Source organism: Capricornis sumatraensis, chromosome 7, assembly GCF_032405125.1.
Source record: "Capricornis sumatraensis isolate serow.1 chromosome 7, serow.2, whole genome shotgun sequence".
Lineage (NCBI taxonomy): Eukaryota > Metazoa > Chordata > Mammalia > Artiodactyla > Bovidae > Capricornis > Capricornis sumatraensis.
Genome location: NC_091075.1, coordinates 82,566,149 through 82,582,440, shown reverse-complemented (window position 1 = coordinate 82,582,440; position 16,292 = coordinate 82,566,149). Strand labels below are relative to the sequence as shown.

At 37.8% G+C, this 16,292-nt stretch overlaps 1 protein-coding gene across 1 annotated transcript in view; it reads left to right on the top strand.

The window, feature by feature from the left end:
* The window catches only part of TECRL (trans-2,3-enoyl-CoA reductase like), a 140,047-nt gene that overhangs the window by 118,175 nt on the left and 5,580 nt on the right, over positions 1 to 16,292 (top strand). Inside the window, exon 9 of the mRNA XM_068975621.1 lies at positions 707 to 764. Within this exon, the coding sequence (XP_068831722.1) occupies positions 707 to 764 (58 nt within the window). The remainder of the gene's footprint in view (positions 1 to 706; positions 765 to 16,292) is intronic.

Below are 16,292 nucleotides of genomic sequence, written 5' to 3'. Positions count from 1 at the left end.
GCCTTGACTAGACTGACCTTTGCTGGCAAAATAATATCTCTGCTTTTTAATATGTTATCTAGGTTGGTCATAACTTTCCTTCCAAGGAGTAAGTGTCTTTTAATTCATGACTGCCATCACCATCTGCAGTGATTTTGGAGCTCAAAAAAATGAAGTCTGTCACTGATTCCACTGTAGCGTGCTAAACAGGAACAACTAGTGAAATGTACCTGACTAAAAGATCAGGTGATAGACAAACAACAAGTGCCTGTGTGGGGCAGTATTGCTTATACTAGATTTTCTAAACTAAGCTGAGACCAGCTGGGAACCATACTACTACCCTTGCAGTGGAAGGGTTGCTACTGTGTTAGCAAACTTGGAATATGTAAACCTATGCCAAATCTATCTTCAGTGATAAGACCTGTATCCCTTTGTATCAAATAAAGAACAGATGATCAACAGAACCTGATTAACAAGGCAATCTGAACATAGCTATCAAATGGGGTTGAGGATACCTTCAAAATCTCTACCTCAATGTGACTCATTCTTTAGATTCTATATGTATACAACTGCTTCTTTCACTGTTATAATACAATATCTCTTCTTCTTACACTTATAGTATACTTTTGGGTCTTGAGAATATATTACATGGATATTTGAATATTTAAAAATATATATTTTAAAGAGACCCAAGTATATCATACCAAAATGTTGAAATGTTTTGCAGATTTGTGAAGCTGGAAATCATTTCATCAATGTAGTGTTGGCTCATCCCAGTCACACAGGTTAGTCACTTTTTTAATCTTCTCCAGAGTGAATTATGCTAATTATTATTTTTTAAATCAATGGTTGGAAACATTAAAGTTTGTGTTCCCCAATTCTTGTTTTATTACGTCTAATTTTTCAAAATAGTTGAACTAAATTATAGTCCCTAATTATGGTTTCTCTAAAATGAAATGTATGTATACACATGCACACACACACACACACACACACACACACACATTTTCTTTAAGCATATTAAAAAAAATGATTAAGATGTAAAGAACTGTGAAATCCATTGATGATTATCCAAATTTCTTAGTTTAACTTTCAATCTTAATCTGGTTGGGACAATATCTGTTATAATTCAACAGGATTGACAAAAAAAAAAAAAAAAAGTGAATCTTCTTTGACAAATTTAATGGCAGTGGAATAGCAATACCTGAGAGAACACTGAATTTAGTATTCTGCTAAAAGATTTGAAATATTTACAGTGCCTAGAAAGTTCCATGGACAGAGGAACCAGGTAGGCTAGAGTCCATGGGGATCATAAACAGTTGGACAGGACTGAGTGATTGAACACACAGAGTGTCTATATAATTTCAAGGTATTTTTGGTAAATCAATACTCTCCTTCAGGCTCAATTATAGCACAATGACTTATTTTACATTATATATAACTTAATTGTAATTTCAAATAGCAGTGGTCAACATTTGGGATTCATGTTTTCATTATCTAGTTGCAAGTGTGTTTGTGTGTTCAAGTTTGTTTTAACATTGCCATGAAATTGCTAACATTTTCTTGAAAGTTTCTAGCAGGATGGAGAAGTAGATATATGAAATATGTTCCAGGATATTTTTTCACATAATATGTAAAATTACAGAGGAAATTTATATTAGACTATCTATGAACATATAAAAAGCTATATATAATATATAACATAACTGTTTTATTATAATATTCACATATTTTGATAACTAACTTTTTGATTGACAGCAAATTATACATTTGGATATATAAAACAACTGAATATGACTTGAAACTATCTGTACTTTCTCTTTTTAAAAAATTTTAAATTATTTATTTTAATTGGAGGCTAATTACTTTACAATATTGTATTTGTTTTGCCATACATCAATGTGAATCCACCACGGGTATACACATGTTCCCCATCCTGAAGCCCCCTCCCACCTCCCTCCCTGTATCATCTCTCTGGGTCATCCCAGGGCACCAGCACCAAGCATCCAGTATCCTGCATCAAACATGGCCTGGTGATTTGTTTTTTATATGATATTATATATGTTTCAATGCCACTCTCCCAAATCATCCCACCTTCTCCCTCTCCCTCTCCCACAGAGTCCAAAAGACTGTTCTCAACATCTGTGTCTCTTTTGCTGTCTCACATACAGGGTTATTGTTACCATCATTCTAAATTCCATATATATGCATTAGTATACTGTATTGGTGTTTTTCTTTCTGGCTTACTTCACTCTGTGTAATAGGCTCCAGTTTCATCCACCTCATTAGAACTGATTCAAATATATTCTTTTTAATGGTTGAGTAATACTCCATTGTATATATGTACCACAGCTTTCTTATCCATTCATCTGCTGATGGACATCCAGGTTGCTTCCATGTCCTGGCTATTATAAACAGTGCTGCGATGAACACAGGGGTACATGTGTCTCTTTCCATTCTGATTTCCTCGGTGTGTATGCCCAGCAGTGGGACTGCTGGGTCATAAGGCAGTTCTATTTCCAGTTTTTTTAAGGAATCTCCACACTGTTCTCCATAGTGGCTGTACTAGTCTGCATTCCCACGAACAGTGTAAGATGGTTCCCTTTTTTCCACACCCTCTCCAGCATTTATTGCTTATAGACTTTTGGATCACAGCCATTCTAACTGGCGTGACATGGTACCTCATTATGGTTTTGATTTGCATTTCTCTGATAATGAGTGATGTTGAATATCTTTTATTTTGTTTGTTAGCCATCTGTGTGTCTTCTTTGGAGAAATGTCTATTTAGTCCTTTGGCCCGTTTTTTGATTGTGTTGTTTATTTTTCTGGAATTGAGATTCAGGGGTTGCTTGTATATTTTTGAGATTAGTTGTTTGTCAGTTGCTACATTTGCTATTATTTTCTCCCATTCTGAAGGCTGTCATTTCACCGTGCTTATAGTTTCCTTTGTTGTGCAGAAGCTTTTCATTTTAATTAGGTCCCATTTGTTTATTTTTGCTTTTATTTCCAATATTCTGGGAGGTGGATAATAGAGGATCCTGCTGTGATGTATGTCAGAGAGTGTTTTGCCTATGTTCTCCTCTAGGAGTTTTATAGTTTCCGGTCTTACATTTATATCTCTAAACCATTTTGAGTTTATTTTTGTGTATGGTGTTAGAAAGTGTTCTAGTTTCATTTTTTACAAGTGGTTGACCAGTTTTCCCAACACCACTTGTTAAAGAGATTGTCTTTTCTCCATTGTATATTCTTACCTCCTTTGTCAAAGATAAGGTGTCCAAGCTGCTGCTGCTGCTGCTAAGTCACTTCAGTCGTGTCTGACTCTGTGTGACCCCATAGATGGCAGCCCACCAGGCTCCCCCGTCCCTGGGATTGTCCAGGCAAGAACACTGGAGTGGGCTGCCATTTCGTTCTCCAGTGCATGAAAGTGAAAAGTGAAAGGGAAGTAGCTCAGTCGTGTCTGACTCTTTGCGACCCCATGGACTGCAGCCTACCAGGCTCCTCTGTCCATGGGATTTTCCAGGCAAGAGTACTCGAGTGGGGTGCCATAGCCTTCTCTGTTAAGGTGTCCATAGGTGTGTGGATTTATCTCTGGGCTTTCTATTTTGTTCCATTGAACTATATTTCTGTCTTTGTTTCGGAATCATAATGTCTTGATGACTGTGGCTTTGTAGTAGAGCCTGAATCCAGGTAGCGTGATTCCTCCATTCCATTCTTCTTTCTCAATATTGCTTTGGCTATTTGAGGTTTTTTGTACCATTGGTAGCTTGATAGGCATTGCATTGAATCTAAAGATTGCTTTGGATAGTATCCTTCTTTTTACTATATTGATTCTTCTGATCCATGAGCATGGTATATTTCTCCATCTATTAGTGTCCTCTTTGATTTTTTCACCAGTGTTTTATAGTTTTCTATATATAGGTCTTTAGTTTCTTTAGGTAGATATATTCCTAAGTATAGTATTCTTTTCTTTGTAATGGTGAATGGAATTTTTTCCTTAATTTCTCTTTCTATTTTCTCATTATTAGTGTATAGGAATGCAATGGATTTCTGCGTGTTGATTTTGTATCCTGCAACTTTACTATATTCATTGATTAGCTCTAGTAATTTTCTGGTGGAGTCTTTAGGGTTTTCTATGTAGAGGATCATGTCATCAGCAAATAGTGAGAGTTTTACTTCTTCTTTTCCAATTTGGATTCCTTATATTTCTTTTTCTGCACTGATTGCTGTGGCCAAAACTTCCAAAACTATGTTCAATAGTAGTGGTGAAAGTGGGCACCCTTGTCTTGTTCCTGACTTTAGGGGAAATGCTTTCAGTTTTTCACCATTGAGGATAATGTTTGTTGTGGGTTTGTCATATATAGCTTTTATTATGTTGACGCATGTTCCTTCTATTCCTGCTTTTTGGAGAGTTTTTATCATAAATGGATGTTGAATTTTGTCAAAGGCCTTCTCTGCATCTATTGAGATAATCATATGACTTTTATTTTTCAATTTGTTAATGTGGTGTATTACATTGATTGCTTTGCAGATATTGAAGAGCCCTGCATCCCTGGGATAAAGTCCACTTGGTTATGGTGTATGATCTTATTAATGTGTTGTTGGATTCTGATTGCTAGAATTTTGTTAAGGATTTTTGGATCCATCTTCATCAGTGATATTGGCCTATAGTTTTCTTTTTTGGGGGCATCTTTTTCAGGTTTTGGTATTAGGGTAATGGTGGCCTCATAGAATGAGTTTGGCAGTTTACCTTCCTCTGTAATTTTCTGGAAGAGTTTGAGTAGAATAGGTGTTAGCTCTTCTCTAAATTTCTGATAGAGTTCAGCTGTGAAGTCGTCTGGACCTGGGCTTTTGTTTGCTGGAAGATTTCTAATTAGAGTTTCAATTTCCTTGCTTGTGATGCATCTGTTAAGATTTTCTATTTCTTCCTGGTTCAGTTTTGGAAAGTTGTACTTTTCTAAGAATTTGTCCATTTCTTCCAAGTTGTCCATTTTATTGGCATATAATTGCTGATAGTAGTCTCTTATGATCCATTGTATTTCCGTGTTGTCTGTTTTGATCTCTCCATTTTCATTTCTAATTTTATTGATTTGATTTTTCTTCCTTTGTTTCTTGATGTGTCTGGCTAACGGTTCATCAATTTTATTTATCCTTTCAAAGAACCAGCTTTTGGCTTTTTTGATTTTTGCTATGGTCACTTGTTTCTTTTGCATTTATTTCTGCCCCAATTTTTAAGATGTCTTTCCTTCTACTACACCTGGAGTTCTTCATTTCATCCTTTAATAGTTGCTTTAGGTGTAGAGATAAGTTATTTATATGACTTTTTTCTTGTTTCTTGATGTATACATGTATTGCTATGAACTTTCCCCTTAGCAATGCTTTTATAGTGTCCCACAGGTTTTGAGTTGCTGTGTTTCCATTTTCATTCCTTTCTATGGATGTTTTAATTTCTTTTTTGAAATCTTCTGTGATTTGTTGGTTATTCAGCAAAGTGTTGTTCAGTCTCGATATTTTGGAAATTTTAATAGTTTTTCTCCTGTTCAGTTCAGCCAGTTCAGTCGCTAAGCTGTGTCTGACTCTTTATGACCCCATGGATTACAGCACACCAAGCTACTCTATCCATCACCAACTCTCAGAATTTACATACACTCACATCCATTGAGTCAGTGATACCATCCAGCCATCTCATCCTCTGTCGCCCCCTTTTCCTCCTGCCCCCAATCCCTCTCAGCATCAGAGTTCTTTACAATGAGTCAGCTCTTCACATGAGGTGGCCAAAGTACTGGACTTTCAGCTTTAGCATCATTCCTTCCAAAGAAATCCCAGGGCTAATCTCCTCTAGAATGGACTGGTTGGATCTCCTTGCAGTACAAGGGACTCTCAAGACTCTTCTCCAACACCACAGTTCAAAAGCATCAATTCTTAGGCTCTCAGCTTTCTTCACAGTCCAACACTCACATCCATACATGACCACTGGAAAAACCATAGCCTTGACTAGACAGACATTTTTTGGCAAAGTAATGTCTCTGCTTTTCAATATGCTATCTAGGTTGGTCACAACTTTTCTTCCAAGGGAGTAAGTGTCTTTTAATTTCATGGCTGCAGTCACTATCTACACTGATTTTGGAGCCTATAAAGATAAAGTCTGTCACTATTTCCACTGTTTCCCCATCTATTTGCCATGAAGTGATGGGACCAGATGCCATGATCTTCGTTTTCTGAATGTTGAGCTTTAAGCCAACTTTTTCACTCTCCTCTTTCACTTTCATCAAGAGGGCTTTTAGTTCCTCTTCACTTTCTGCCATAAGGGTGGTGTCATATGCATATCTAAGGTTATTGATATTTCTCTCATCAATCTTGATTCCGGCTTGTGCTTCTTTCAGACCAGCGTTTCTCATGATGCACTCTGCATATAAGTTAAATAAGCAGAGTGACAATATACAGCCTTGACATACTCCTTTTCCTATTTGCAACCAGTCTGATGTTCCATGTCAAGTTCTAACTATTGCTTCCTGACCTGCCTATAGGTTTCTCAAGAGACAGGTCAGGTGGTCTGGTATTCCCATCTCTTTCAGAATTTTCCACAGTTTATTGTGATCCACGCAGTCAAAGGCATTGGCAAAGTCCATAAAACAGAAATGGATGCTTTTCTGGAACTCTCTTGCTTTTTTGATGATCCAGCAGATGTTGGCAATTTGATCTCTGGTTCCTCTGCCTTTTCTAAAATCAGAATGAACATCTGGAAGTTCATGGTTCACGTATTGCTGAAGCTTGGCTTGGAGAATTTGAGCATTAGTTTACTAGTAGTGTGTGAGATGAGTGCAATTGTGCAGTAGTTTGAGCATTCTTTTCCATTGCCTTTCTTTGGGATTGGAATGAAAACTGACTTTTTCCAGTCCTGTGGCCACTGCTGAGTTTTCCAAATTTGCTGGCATATTGAGTGCATCACTTTCACAGCATCATCTTTCAGGATTTGAATAGCTCCACTGGAATTCCATCACCTCCACTAGCTTTGTTTGTAGTGATGCTTTCTAAGGCCCACTTTACTTGCCATTCCAGGATGTCTGGCTCTAGGTTAGTGATTACACCATCATTGTTATCTGGGTCATGAAGATCTTTTTCGTATAGCTCTTCTGTGTATTCTTGCCACCTCTTCTTAATATCTTTTGCTACTGTTAGGTCCATACCATCTCTGTCTTTATTGTGCCCATCTTTGCATGAAATGTTCCCTTGGTATCTCTAATTTTCTTGAAGCGATCTCTAGTCTTTCCCATTCTGTTGTTTTCCTCTATTTCTTTGCATTGATCGCCTAAGAAGGCTTTCTTATCTCTCCTTGCTATTTTTTGGAACTCTACATTCGGATGCTTATATCTTTCCTTTTCTCCTTTGCTTTTCACTTTTCTTCTTTTCACAGCTATTTGTAAGCCCTCTCCAGGCAGCCATTTTGCTTTTTTGCATTTCTTTTCCATAGGGATGATCTTGATCCCTGTCTCCTGTACAATGTCTTGAACCTCATTCCATAGTTCATCAGGCACTCTCTCTATCAGATCTAATCCCTTAAATCTATTACTCATTTCCACTGTATAATCATAAGGGATTTGATTTAAGTCAACCCTGAATGGTCTAGTAGTTTTCCCTACTTTCTTCAATTTAAGTCTGGATTTTGCAGTAAAGTATTCATGATCTGAGCCACAATCAGTTCCTGGTCTTGTTTTTGTTGACCGTATAGAGCTTCTCCATCTTTGGCTGTACAGAATGTAATCGATTTTATTTCGTGTTGACAATCTGATGATGTCCATGTGTAGAGTCTTCTCTTGTGTTGTTGGAAGAGGGTGTTTGCTATGACCAGTGCATTTTCTTGGCAAAACTCTATTAGTCTTTACCCTGCTTCATTCTGCATTCCAAGGTCAAATTTGCCTATTACCCCAGGTTTTTCTTGACTTCCTACTTTTGCATTCCAGTCCCCTATGATGAAGAGGACATCTTTTTTGGGTGTTAGTTCTTAAAGTTCTTGTAGGTCTTCATAGAACCATTCAACTTCAGCTTTTTCAGTGTTACTGGTTGGGGCCTAGACTTGGATCACTATGATATTGAATGGTTTACCTTGGAAATGGACAGAGATCATTCTGTCATTTTTGAGACTGCATCCAAGTACTGCATTTCTGATTCTTCTGTTGACCATAATGGCTATTCCATTTCTTCTGAGGGATTCCTGCCCGCAGTAGTAGATATAATGGTCATCTGAGTTAAATTCACCCATTCCAGTCCATTTTAGTTTGCTGATTCTTAGAATGTTGACATTAACTTTTGCCATCTCCTGTTTGACCACTTCCAATTTGCCTTGATTCATGGACCTAACAGCCCAGGTTCCTATGCAATATTGCTCTTTACAGCATTGGACCTTCCTTCCATCACCAGTCACATCCACAACTGGGTATTGTTTTTGCTTTGGCTCCATCCTTTCATTCTTAATGGAGTTATTTCTCCACTGATCTCCAGTAGCATACTGGGCACCTACTGACCTGGGAAGTTCCTCTTTCAGTGTCCTATCATTTTCTTTTTCATACTGTTCATGGGGTTCTCAAGGCAAGAATGCTGAAGTGTTATGCCATTCCGTTCTCCAGTGGACCACATTCTGTCAGACCTCTCCACCATGACCTGCCCAACTTTGGTGGCCCTATAGGGCATGGCTTAGTTTCATTGAGTTAGACAAGGCTGTGGTCCTAGTGTGATTAGATTGACTAGTTTTCTGTGTTTAGTTTCAGTGTGTCTGCCCTCTGATGCCCTCTTGCAACACCTACCATCTTACTGGGTTTCACTTACCTTGGACGTGGGGTATCTCTTCATGGCTGCTCCAGGAAAGTGCAACCGCTGCTCCTTACCTTGGATGAGAGGCATTTCCTCACAGCCACCCCTCCTGACCTTGAACATGGAATTGCTCCTCTAGGCCTTCCTGTGCCCGTGCAGCAACTGCTCTTTGGACGTTTTCTTCTGTAATTGACATCTAATCTTACTGCATTGTGGTCAGAAAAGATGCTTGAAATGATTTCCTTTTTTTTTTTTTTTTTTTGAATTTATCAAGTCTAGATTTACGGCCCAGGATGTGTACTTTCTCTTGCAGAAAAAAAATTAACATAATATTGCAAATACTATTGTGTTCTGTTTTCTGCATTTGTGTTGAAGTAAAGCCTACATTTAACAAAGAGGTTAAATACTATTTTCATTTGACCCAAATACATAGATCTACTGGTTTCTCTTTTGAATTATGTGAAGTCCAGATAAAAAACTTGTGATGGTCTGATTTTTTTTTTAAGCATAAAAACAGATCACAATGCAATTTTATAAAAATATCAACATTGACAAGCCTACGACTATCAAAAAGTTTATTCCTTTCTCTGAGCCTCTAACAAGGTGACTTGCTCAAGTTTCTTCACCTGGAATATGCTGTCATTATCTGAAAATTTTAAATCATCACATTCTCAAACTCTGAACATGTTTATGTAAGAAAGACGTGTGTGTGTGTGTGTGTGTGTGTGTGTTTACTCCACTCTTTAACTTGCTTTGTATGTTGCTCTTGCCAAGTCAGAAGCCAGTGCAATCTCTCCTTGGTTAATTGGCTTGGTCTTTTGCCTTGAGACTCAGAACACTTTTCATTATCACTAAAGTCTATTAATTGTGTACCGAATTTCATATAATATGTTTTAGAGCTGATAATTCTAGATCATGTCTGACTCTTTATGATCCCATGGAGTGTGGTCCACAAGGTTCCTTTGTCCATTGAATTCTCCAGGAAAGAATAGTGGAGCAGGTAGCCATTTATTTCCTTCTCCAAAGGAATCTTCCCATCCCAGGGATAAAACCTGGTTCCCTCACACTGGAGGAAGATTCGGCACCGTCTGAGCCTCCAGGAAACCCAGTTTTCCCAGAGACATGATGTAATCTTTTAGTTGGTTGACTCAGGTCTTGTTTAAGTTCTAGAAAGTTTTCTTTTATTATAATTCTTGCATTATAATTTAAATTTTATTTGTTACACTGTGGATGGTGAGAAGATAGTGGGGTGAACATGTTACATTTGCTTCTATTTTATATTTCTATTGCTTTCAATATTTAGCTTTTTGTTCATTTCTTTTCTTTGCTTTTTTTTTTTTACTGTTTTTGTTTATATACTAAATATCCCCTATTCTATTGATCATTCCACCCTTACACAAACTGAAATATGTTCCACCCATATTACTTTTTTAAAATTTTCTACAATTTAATTCTTGAAAACAATCAACTCTTTTTCCTTCCTGTTGTATACATATCTTTTTTTTTTTTTTGAGTTCTAGGATTTCATCACAGTTACATTCTCTGTTATTTGCAAATGCTTCTGTATGTTAATTTTTTTTTCTTTTATTTTGGAGAGGATTCATTTTATCACTTGGGAAAAATTATTGCTTTATATTTTATTCACATAAAAGCTTTATGTGAATATTGATCAAATTATGTTCATTTTAAGTGTATGGATTGTCCTTGAACAGAAATAACAAATGTTTTCACAGATGTGGTGATGAAGTGAAGTCTCTAAAGGATAAAGTGTGCTCTGGAGGACATGGGATGTTTCATTGTGTCTTTTGATTCTCTATATACTCTTTTGTTTTCTAAATTTCTTAATTTCTGGAAGTGTTTCCTACTTTCTTTCCCCTCTAAGCCTTCAAGCATTATCTCATTTATTGGAAGCAGTGTCTTCTAAGATGAGAAATTCTGGACTCATTACTGTCAAGTCATTGTGTGTTTTTTCTCTATATTTAGTGTTCCAGTAATATCAAGTCTTAGACCTCTTCTGAGAGTAAAACCTCTTCTGATCATGAAATACAGACATTTACACACACACACACACTGCATTTTTTCCTTACATAAAATTTTTATCCAACTCTCAGTTCTTGTGTCAGCTCTAATTGAGTCTCTGTTGCTTCCAGAGTTTTATTTCCCCACTTATGTATTCATTGGAAATTATACTAATATCTCTATATCTTAGATATGCTGTAGACATGAATAATGGATGGGGACTATCTTTTACTGACTGTTTAAGCAAGATCTACAAAATGTTTTCACCAGGAAACAACAATTTCACATAGAACAAGCTTTTAAAGTCATATTACTAAGTACTGAAAAAAAAGAGAGAGAGAGAGATAAATTTATGCCAAGTAGGAAACTGAGCTGTGAAGCTCTCTCAAGGATGGTCTCTGCGATTTTTGTTGGGTTATTTGAAACTGGAGCAATCGTTCTGAATTAGCCTAAGCTGGAATGACTAGAAAAAATTTAAATTGGATTTGGGGCTCCCTGAAAATGAGGAAATTATCTTGGATAAGGCAGCTTTCTTTTATCAAGGCCAACCTTTCAGAGGGTATACTACTCAAAAGCTTTCTGCTACCAGTAGAAATTTAAAAGAGAGACATTAGTAGGAAATTACACAGCCTTCACTGCTGCACATGGCCTTCATCTAACAACTGATTTGCACCAGTTTTCTTCTTCACAAACTTCTAGATTCCCTGCAGCATCAACTGGCACAATTAACACTTCAAGGATTATATATGGTGTGATGTGTACACTCACCTGAAGGGAGCTTATCAGGACATGGTTATGGCCCTTGTTCTTGGATTGAGAGAATATCATGAGATGTCCAAATGCTAGAGGCAAAATATCATCTTTTTACATCATTATATAACAGCAGGTTATACATAAGTCCCACACCTTAACTTTTTCCATTACTGATAAGTTTAATATGTATAATCTATCTGATTATAAGTCCAAGGGCAGGAGTGCTTACACTAAAACTTGAAACTGCTGCAATTTTCTGCCTTGAACCCTACTAAATTTTCATAGCTTTTGTTCTCCATCGTCTACAGTTAGTTCCAAGATTTCCTTGGTGTGTAATATGCTACCTGCCAAACTGGAAAAGGCCTGTAAGATAGTTTGCTTCCTTCTTAATGATAGGAGGTACACACTGCACTATATTTTCTCTGTTTTGGAGAGGATGCCCCACAATCATTTGGCCCCTAAATCTTTGTAGTGTTTATTAGCAACCCCCATGCTTTCTGTGGACCACAAATGTCTTAAAAAGGCCACCAACATATTAGCCACTTACTCACTCAGTATGAATAGTATAATGTTATTGATACAGTAACTTTCAGTGAGATGCCCAGCCTGAGCCTTCTTGGACTATTTTATGGTAAAGGGTGGAAATAATAATTCCAGAAAAAACAAAAACTGAAATTCTGTGCTATTGCTCATTTTAAAGGAAAGTAAACTATTCTGACCTCCCTTTGTAATAGAGATGGAAAAACACATTTTTTTTTTTTTTTAATTCATAGTCTATATCCATAGACCCAAGGCTGGGTTAATCTACCTAATAGTATTAGGTAGTTAGAGTAGAAAGAAAAGAGTTCAAAATGGCACTCAGAAGAAGGAGCAGTTTAAAAAGCCCTTGAAAGTAAAAAAGAAAGAAACAACAACAACAACAACAACAACATGAAATAGACAAAGAAAGAAAGAGAAAAGGCCCGAGAAAAACCACAGCCACAGTAAGAACCTCAGGCATGAAAACACACCCAAACAGGCTTCCTTCCTGGGTTGACCTTGAACACTCTATTTACCTTCCCTTCCCTGACTGGTCACCAGTACAAACCCTAATTTGCTTGAGGAATAGCCAGTCAAGCCCTAGGAACCACCGGGGAAGAGACAAAAAGTATAAAAAGGGAAGCTGAAAGGAGTTGAAAATATTCCTCCAGGAGTTGGTCCACTCTCCTGTCTTGAGATTGTGTAGCATGCCTCCTTCTTAACAAATCTTGCCTGTTTGAGCTCTAACTAGTGTGCCTTACAATTCTTTGCTACGATGAGGCAAGAACTTCCAGAGACTACTACCTGCTTAGTAAATCCTGCCTGCTCGAGCTGTAACTAGTCTGTCAGTCTAATTCTTTGCTTCAAGGACACAAGAACCAAGCAGGAAAAAAAAAAAAAAAAAAAGACCTGGCAGTAATATGACTTAGCTACTGAGCATGTGGGCATCATTTGAAATGTTGGATAATATGTGATAAGTCTGCAGTACTCCACTGTCACCCTCCAAAATACATCTGGCTTCTGCAGAGCTTGTGAAGTGACTTAAACAATGATATAATGAATAATATCATACAAGCATGTTTTGGATCTTCAGTGTAGCACTAATCACCCATTGGGAAGCAGATTGTTTATATTTATCAAAGACTGAGTACAATTGCAGACACTTCCACTTGGTTTTCCCCATGGCCATAGCTCTTGCCCTAAAGTTCAAGAAATCAATGTACACTGTGGATATACAAACTACAAACTATGTATATTCCAATTATTCATTTAGTGCCTGGGAAATGAGCCCTATGAAGTAGACTATGATTATTGTTGCTGTTTAGTCAATAAGTCATGTCTGATTCTTTGCAATCTATGTACTGTAGCCCAACAGACCCCTCTGTCTATGGGATTCCCCTGGGAAGAAAACTGGAGTGGTAACCATTTCCTTCTCTAGATGATCCTTCCAATCCAGAGATGAAACCCATATCCTCTACAATGGCAGGCAGATTATATAATCAATGAGCCATCAGGTTGTCAGTTCAGTCACTCAGTCGTGTCCAATTCTTTGCAACCCTATAAACTACAGGACTACAGACCTCCCTGTCTATCACCAACTCCTGGAGTTTATGCAAACTCATGTCTACTGAGTTGGTGATGCCATCCAACCATCTCATCCTCTGGCATCCCCTTCTCCTCCTGCCCTTAATCTTTCCCAACATCAGGGACTTTCCAAATGAGTCAGCTCTTTGCATCTGGTGGCCAAAGTATTGGAGTTTCAGATTCAACATAAGTCCTTCCAATGAACAGCCAGGACTCATCTCCTTTAGTGTGGACTGGTAGTATCTCCTTGCAGTCAAAGGGATTCTCAAGAGTCTTCTCCAACACCACAGTTCAAAAGCACCAATTCTTTGGCACTCAGCTTTCTTTATAGTCCAACTCTCCCATCCATACATGCCTACTGGAAAAAACATAGCCTTGACTAGACAGACCTTTGTGGACAAAGTAACGTCTCTGCTTTTGAATGTGTTATCTAGGTTGGTCATAAGTTTTCTTTCAAGGAGTAAGCATCTTTTAATTTCATGGCTGCAATCACCATCTGCAGTGATTTTGGAGCCCAAAAACATAAAGCCAGCCACTGATTCCACTGTTTCCCCATCTATTTGCCATGAAGTGATGGGACCAAATGCCATGATCTTAGTTTTCTGAATGTTGAGATTGTAGCAGTCTTTAAAATGTAGACATAGTCTATTCTCACTAGTACACAGTTCCATGAACAGATGCCAGTATATCATTTAGTGAAGTTATTTTAATGAATGATTATGAGAATGCTTATATATATCTACAGTTATTTCCATGTTGGAGTCTTTCTTCTTGGGGTCCCAAACTGTTATTTCATCAATGAGTTTAGTATCTTACAACTTGCTTAAGTCTAAAACCTGGGAAAGAAAGGGAATTTTGTATTGAACTAGCTTCCCCGTGTCTCTGGATTATTCATCTCAAATTTATTTTGTCTAAATTTAGAAAATCATTTTGGGGTATCCATCAATTCTAACCTTTCAGAACACTGTGTTCTTATAACCAGCCATGCTTTCTGTGGATCAAGTAACTTCTGAACTTCCCATTAATTTTGGCTTATAAGAAGTGCCACAAATAGGAATGAATTTGATTTGGGATAGGGGGAAGAATCCTTTAATCCAAGTTACTACAAATCATCCCATTCTAAGATGACACCACTTATATTCAGTCTGGGATGTCCGAGAGCCGACCTTGATCTTAGTAATGATGATGCCCTTGCACTAACACTTTTCTTAGAGCTTTGGAAAATGGTGTGTCCTCTAGGTTTTCCAATGAAACATAGGGAATTCTATGGGAATATTAAAAATGGGGAACATTTTTTTTTTTTTCCTTCCATGGAAAGGGAACTTCCCTTTTGGCCTTATTTAGACTATCTACCCAAAGACCTCCACTTTTCTAAGCAATTTAACACCTTTTTCTGTTTGCCAGTGAAATCACAACACCTTTTTTCCCCTCATTTACTGAGGACTGTTGCTTTGTTCATGCTTTCAGGTGTATGTTAATGTGTTTGTACTAGCTTAGCAGAAGATTAACTCCTTGGAAGAAAAGCTATGACCAACTAGACAGCATATTAACAAGCAGAGCTATTACTTCACCAACAAAGGTTAGTCTAGTCAAATCTATGTTTTTTCCAGTAGTCATGTATGGATGTGAGAGTAGGACTATAAAGAAAAATGAGCGCTGAAGAATAGATGCTTTTGAACTGTGGTGTTGGAGAAGACTCTTGAGAGTGGCCTGGACAGGAAGGAGATCCAACCAGTCCATCCTAAAGGAAATCAATCCTGAATATTCATTGGTAGGACTGATGCAGAAGCTGAAACTCCAATGCTTTGGACACCTGATGTGAAGAATTGACTCATTTGAAACGCCCCTGATGCTGGGAAAGGTTGATGGTGGGAGAAGGGGAAGACAGAGGATGAGATGGTTGCATGGCATCACCAACTCAATGTACATGAGTAAGCTCTAGGAGCTGGTTGGTGATGGACAGGGAAGACTGGCGTGCTGCAGTCCATGGGATTGCAGAGACGGACACAACTGAGTGACTGAACTGAATTCCTATATCCCATAAGAGTGTTCCAATAACAGAAACCCCTTATCCATTTTTATATCTTGCCTCCTACAATGTGGGAGACCCAGGTTCCATCTTTGTCTCTTGGAGAAGGAAATGGCAATCCACTCCAGTATTCTTGTCTGGAAACCCCATGGATGGAGGAGTCTGGTAGGCTACAGTCCATAGGGTCTCAAAGAGTTGGACACGACTGAGCAACTTCACTTTCTCTGTTATCCAGCATCAACAGAATCCAATTACAGCTAAATTCTCCTATAATGTGCTAGTTCACGCTGGCTGGGTTCTGCAACTCCCTTGGGGAATAACATTCCTCTTCTCTTATTTGGTCACAATAACCTGTGGTAAGTCATTTGGTACTGTTACACTAGCTATGGCATACAGGTTAAGAGAGGGTATGAGGAAGATAGGGATTTTATTGCAATTTAACAGTCTCTGTATTAATTTTAAGGAAGGGAGTATGTTAATTTTTCTGATTTGTAGTCAGATGGATTATAGATTGCATCACTATTTCCCCTAAGGGAGTGCACTAATTTTGAACAGGGAAGAGCAGCCTACTTCTACAAGCTCAGGCAGTTCATGAAAATCTGTA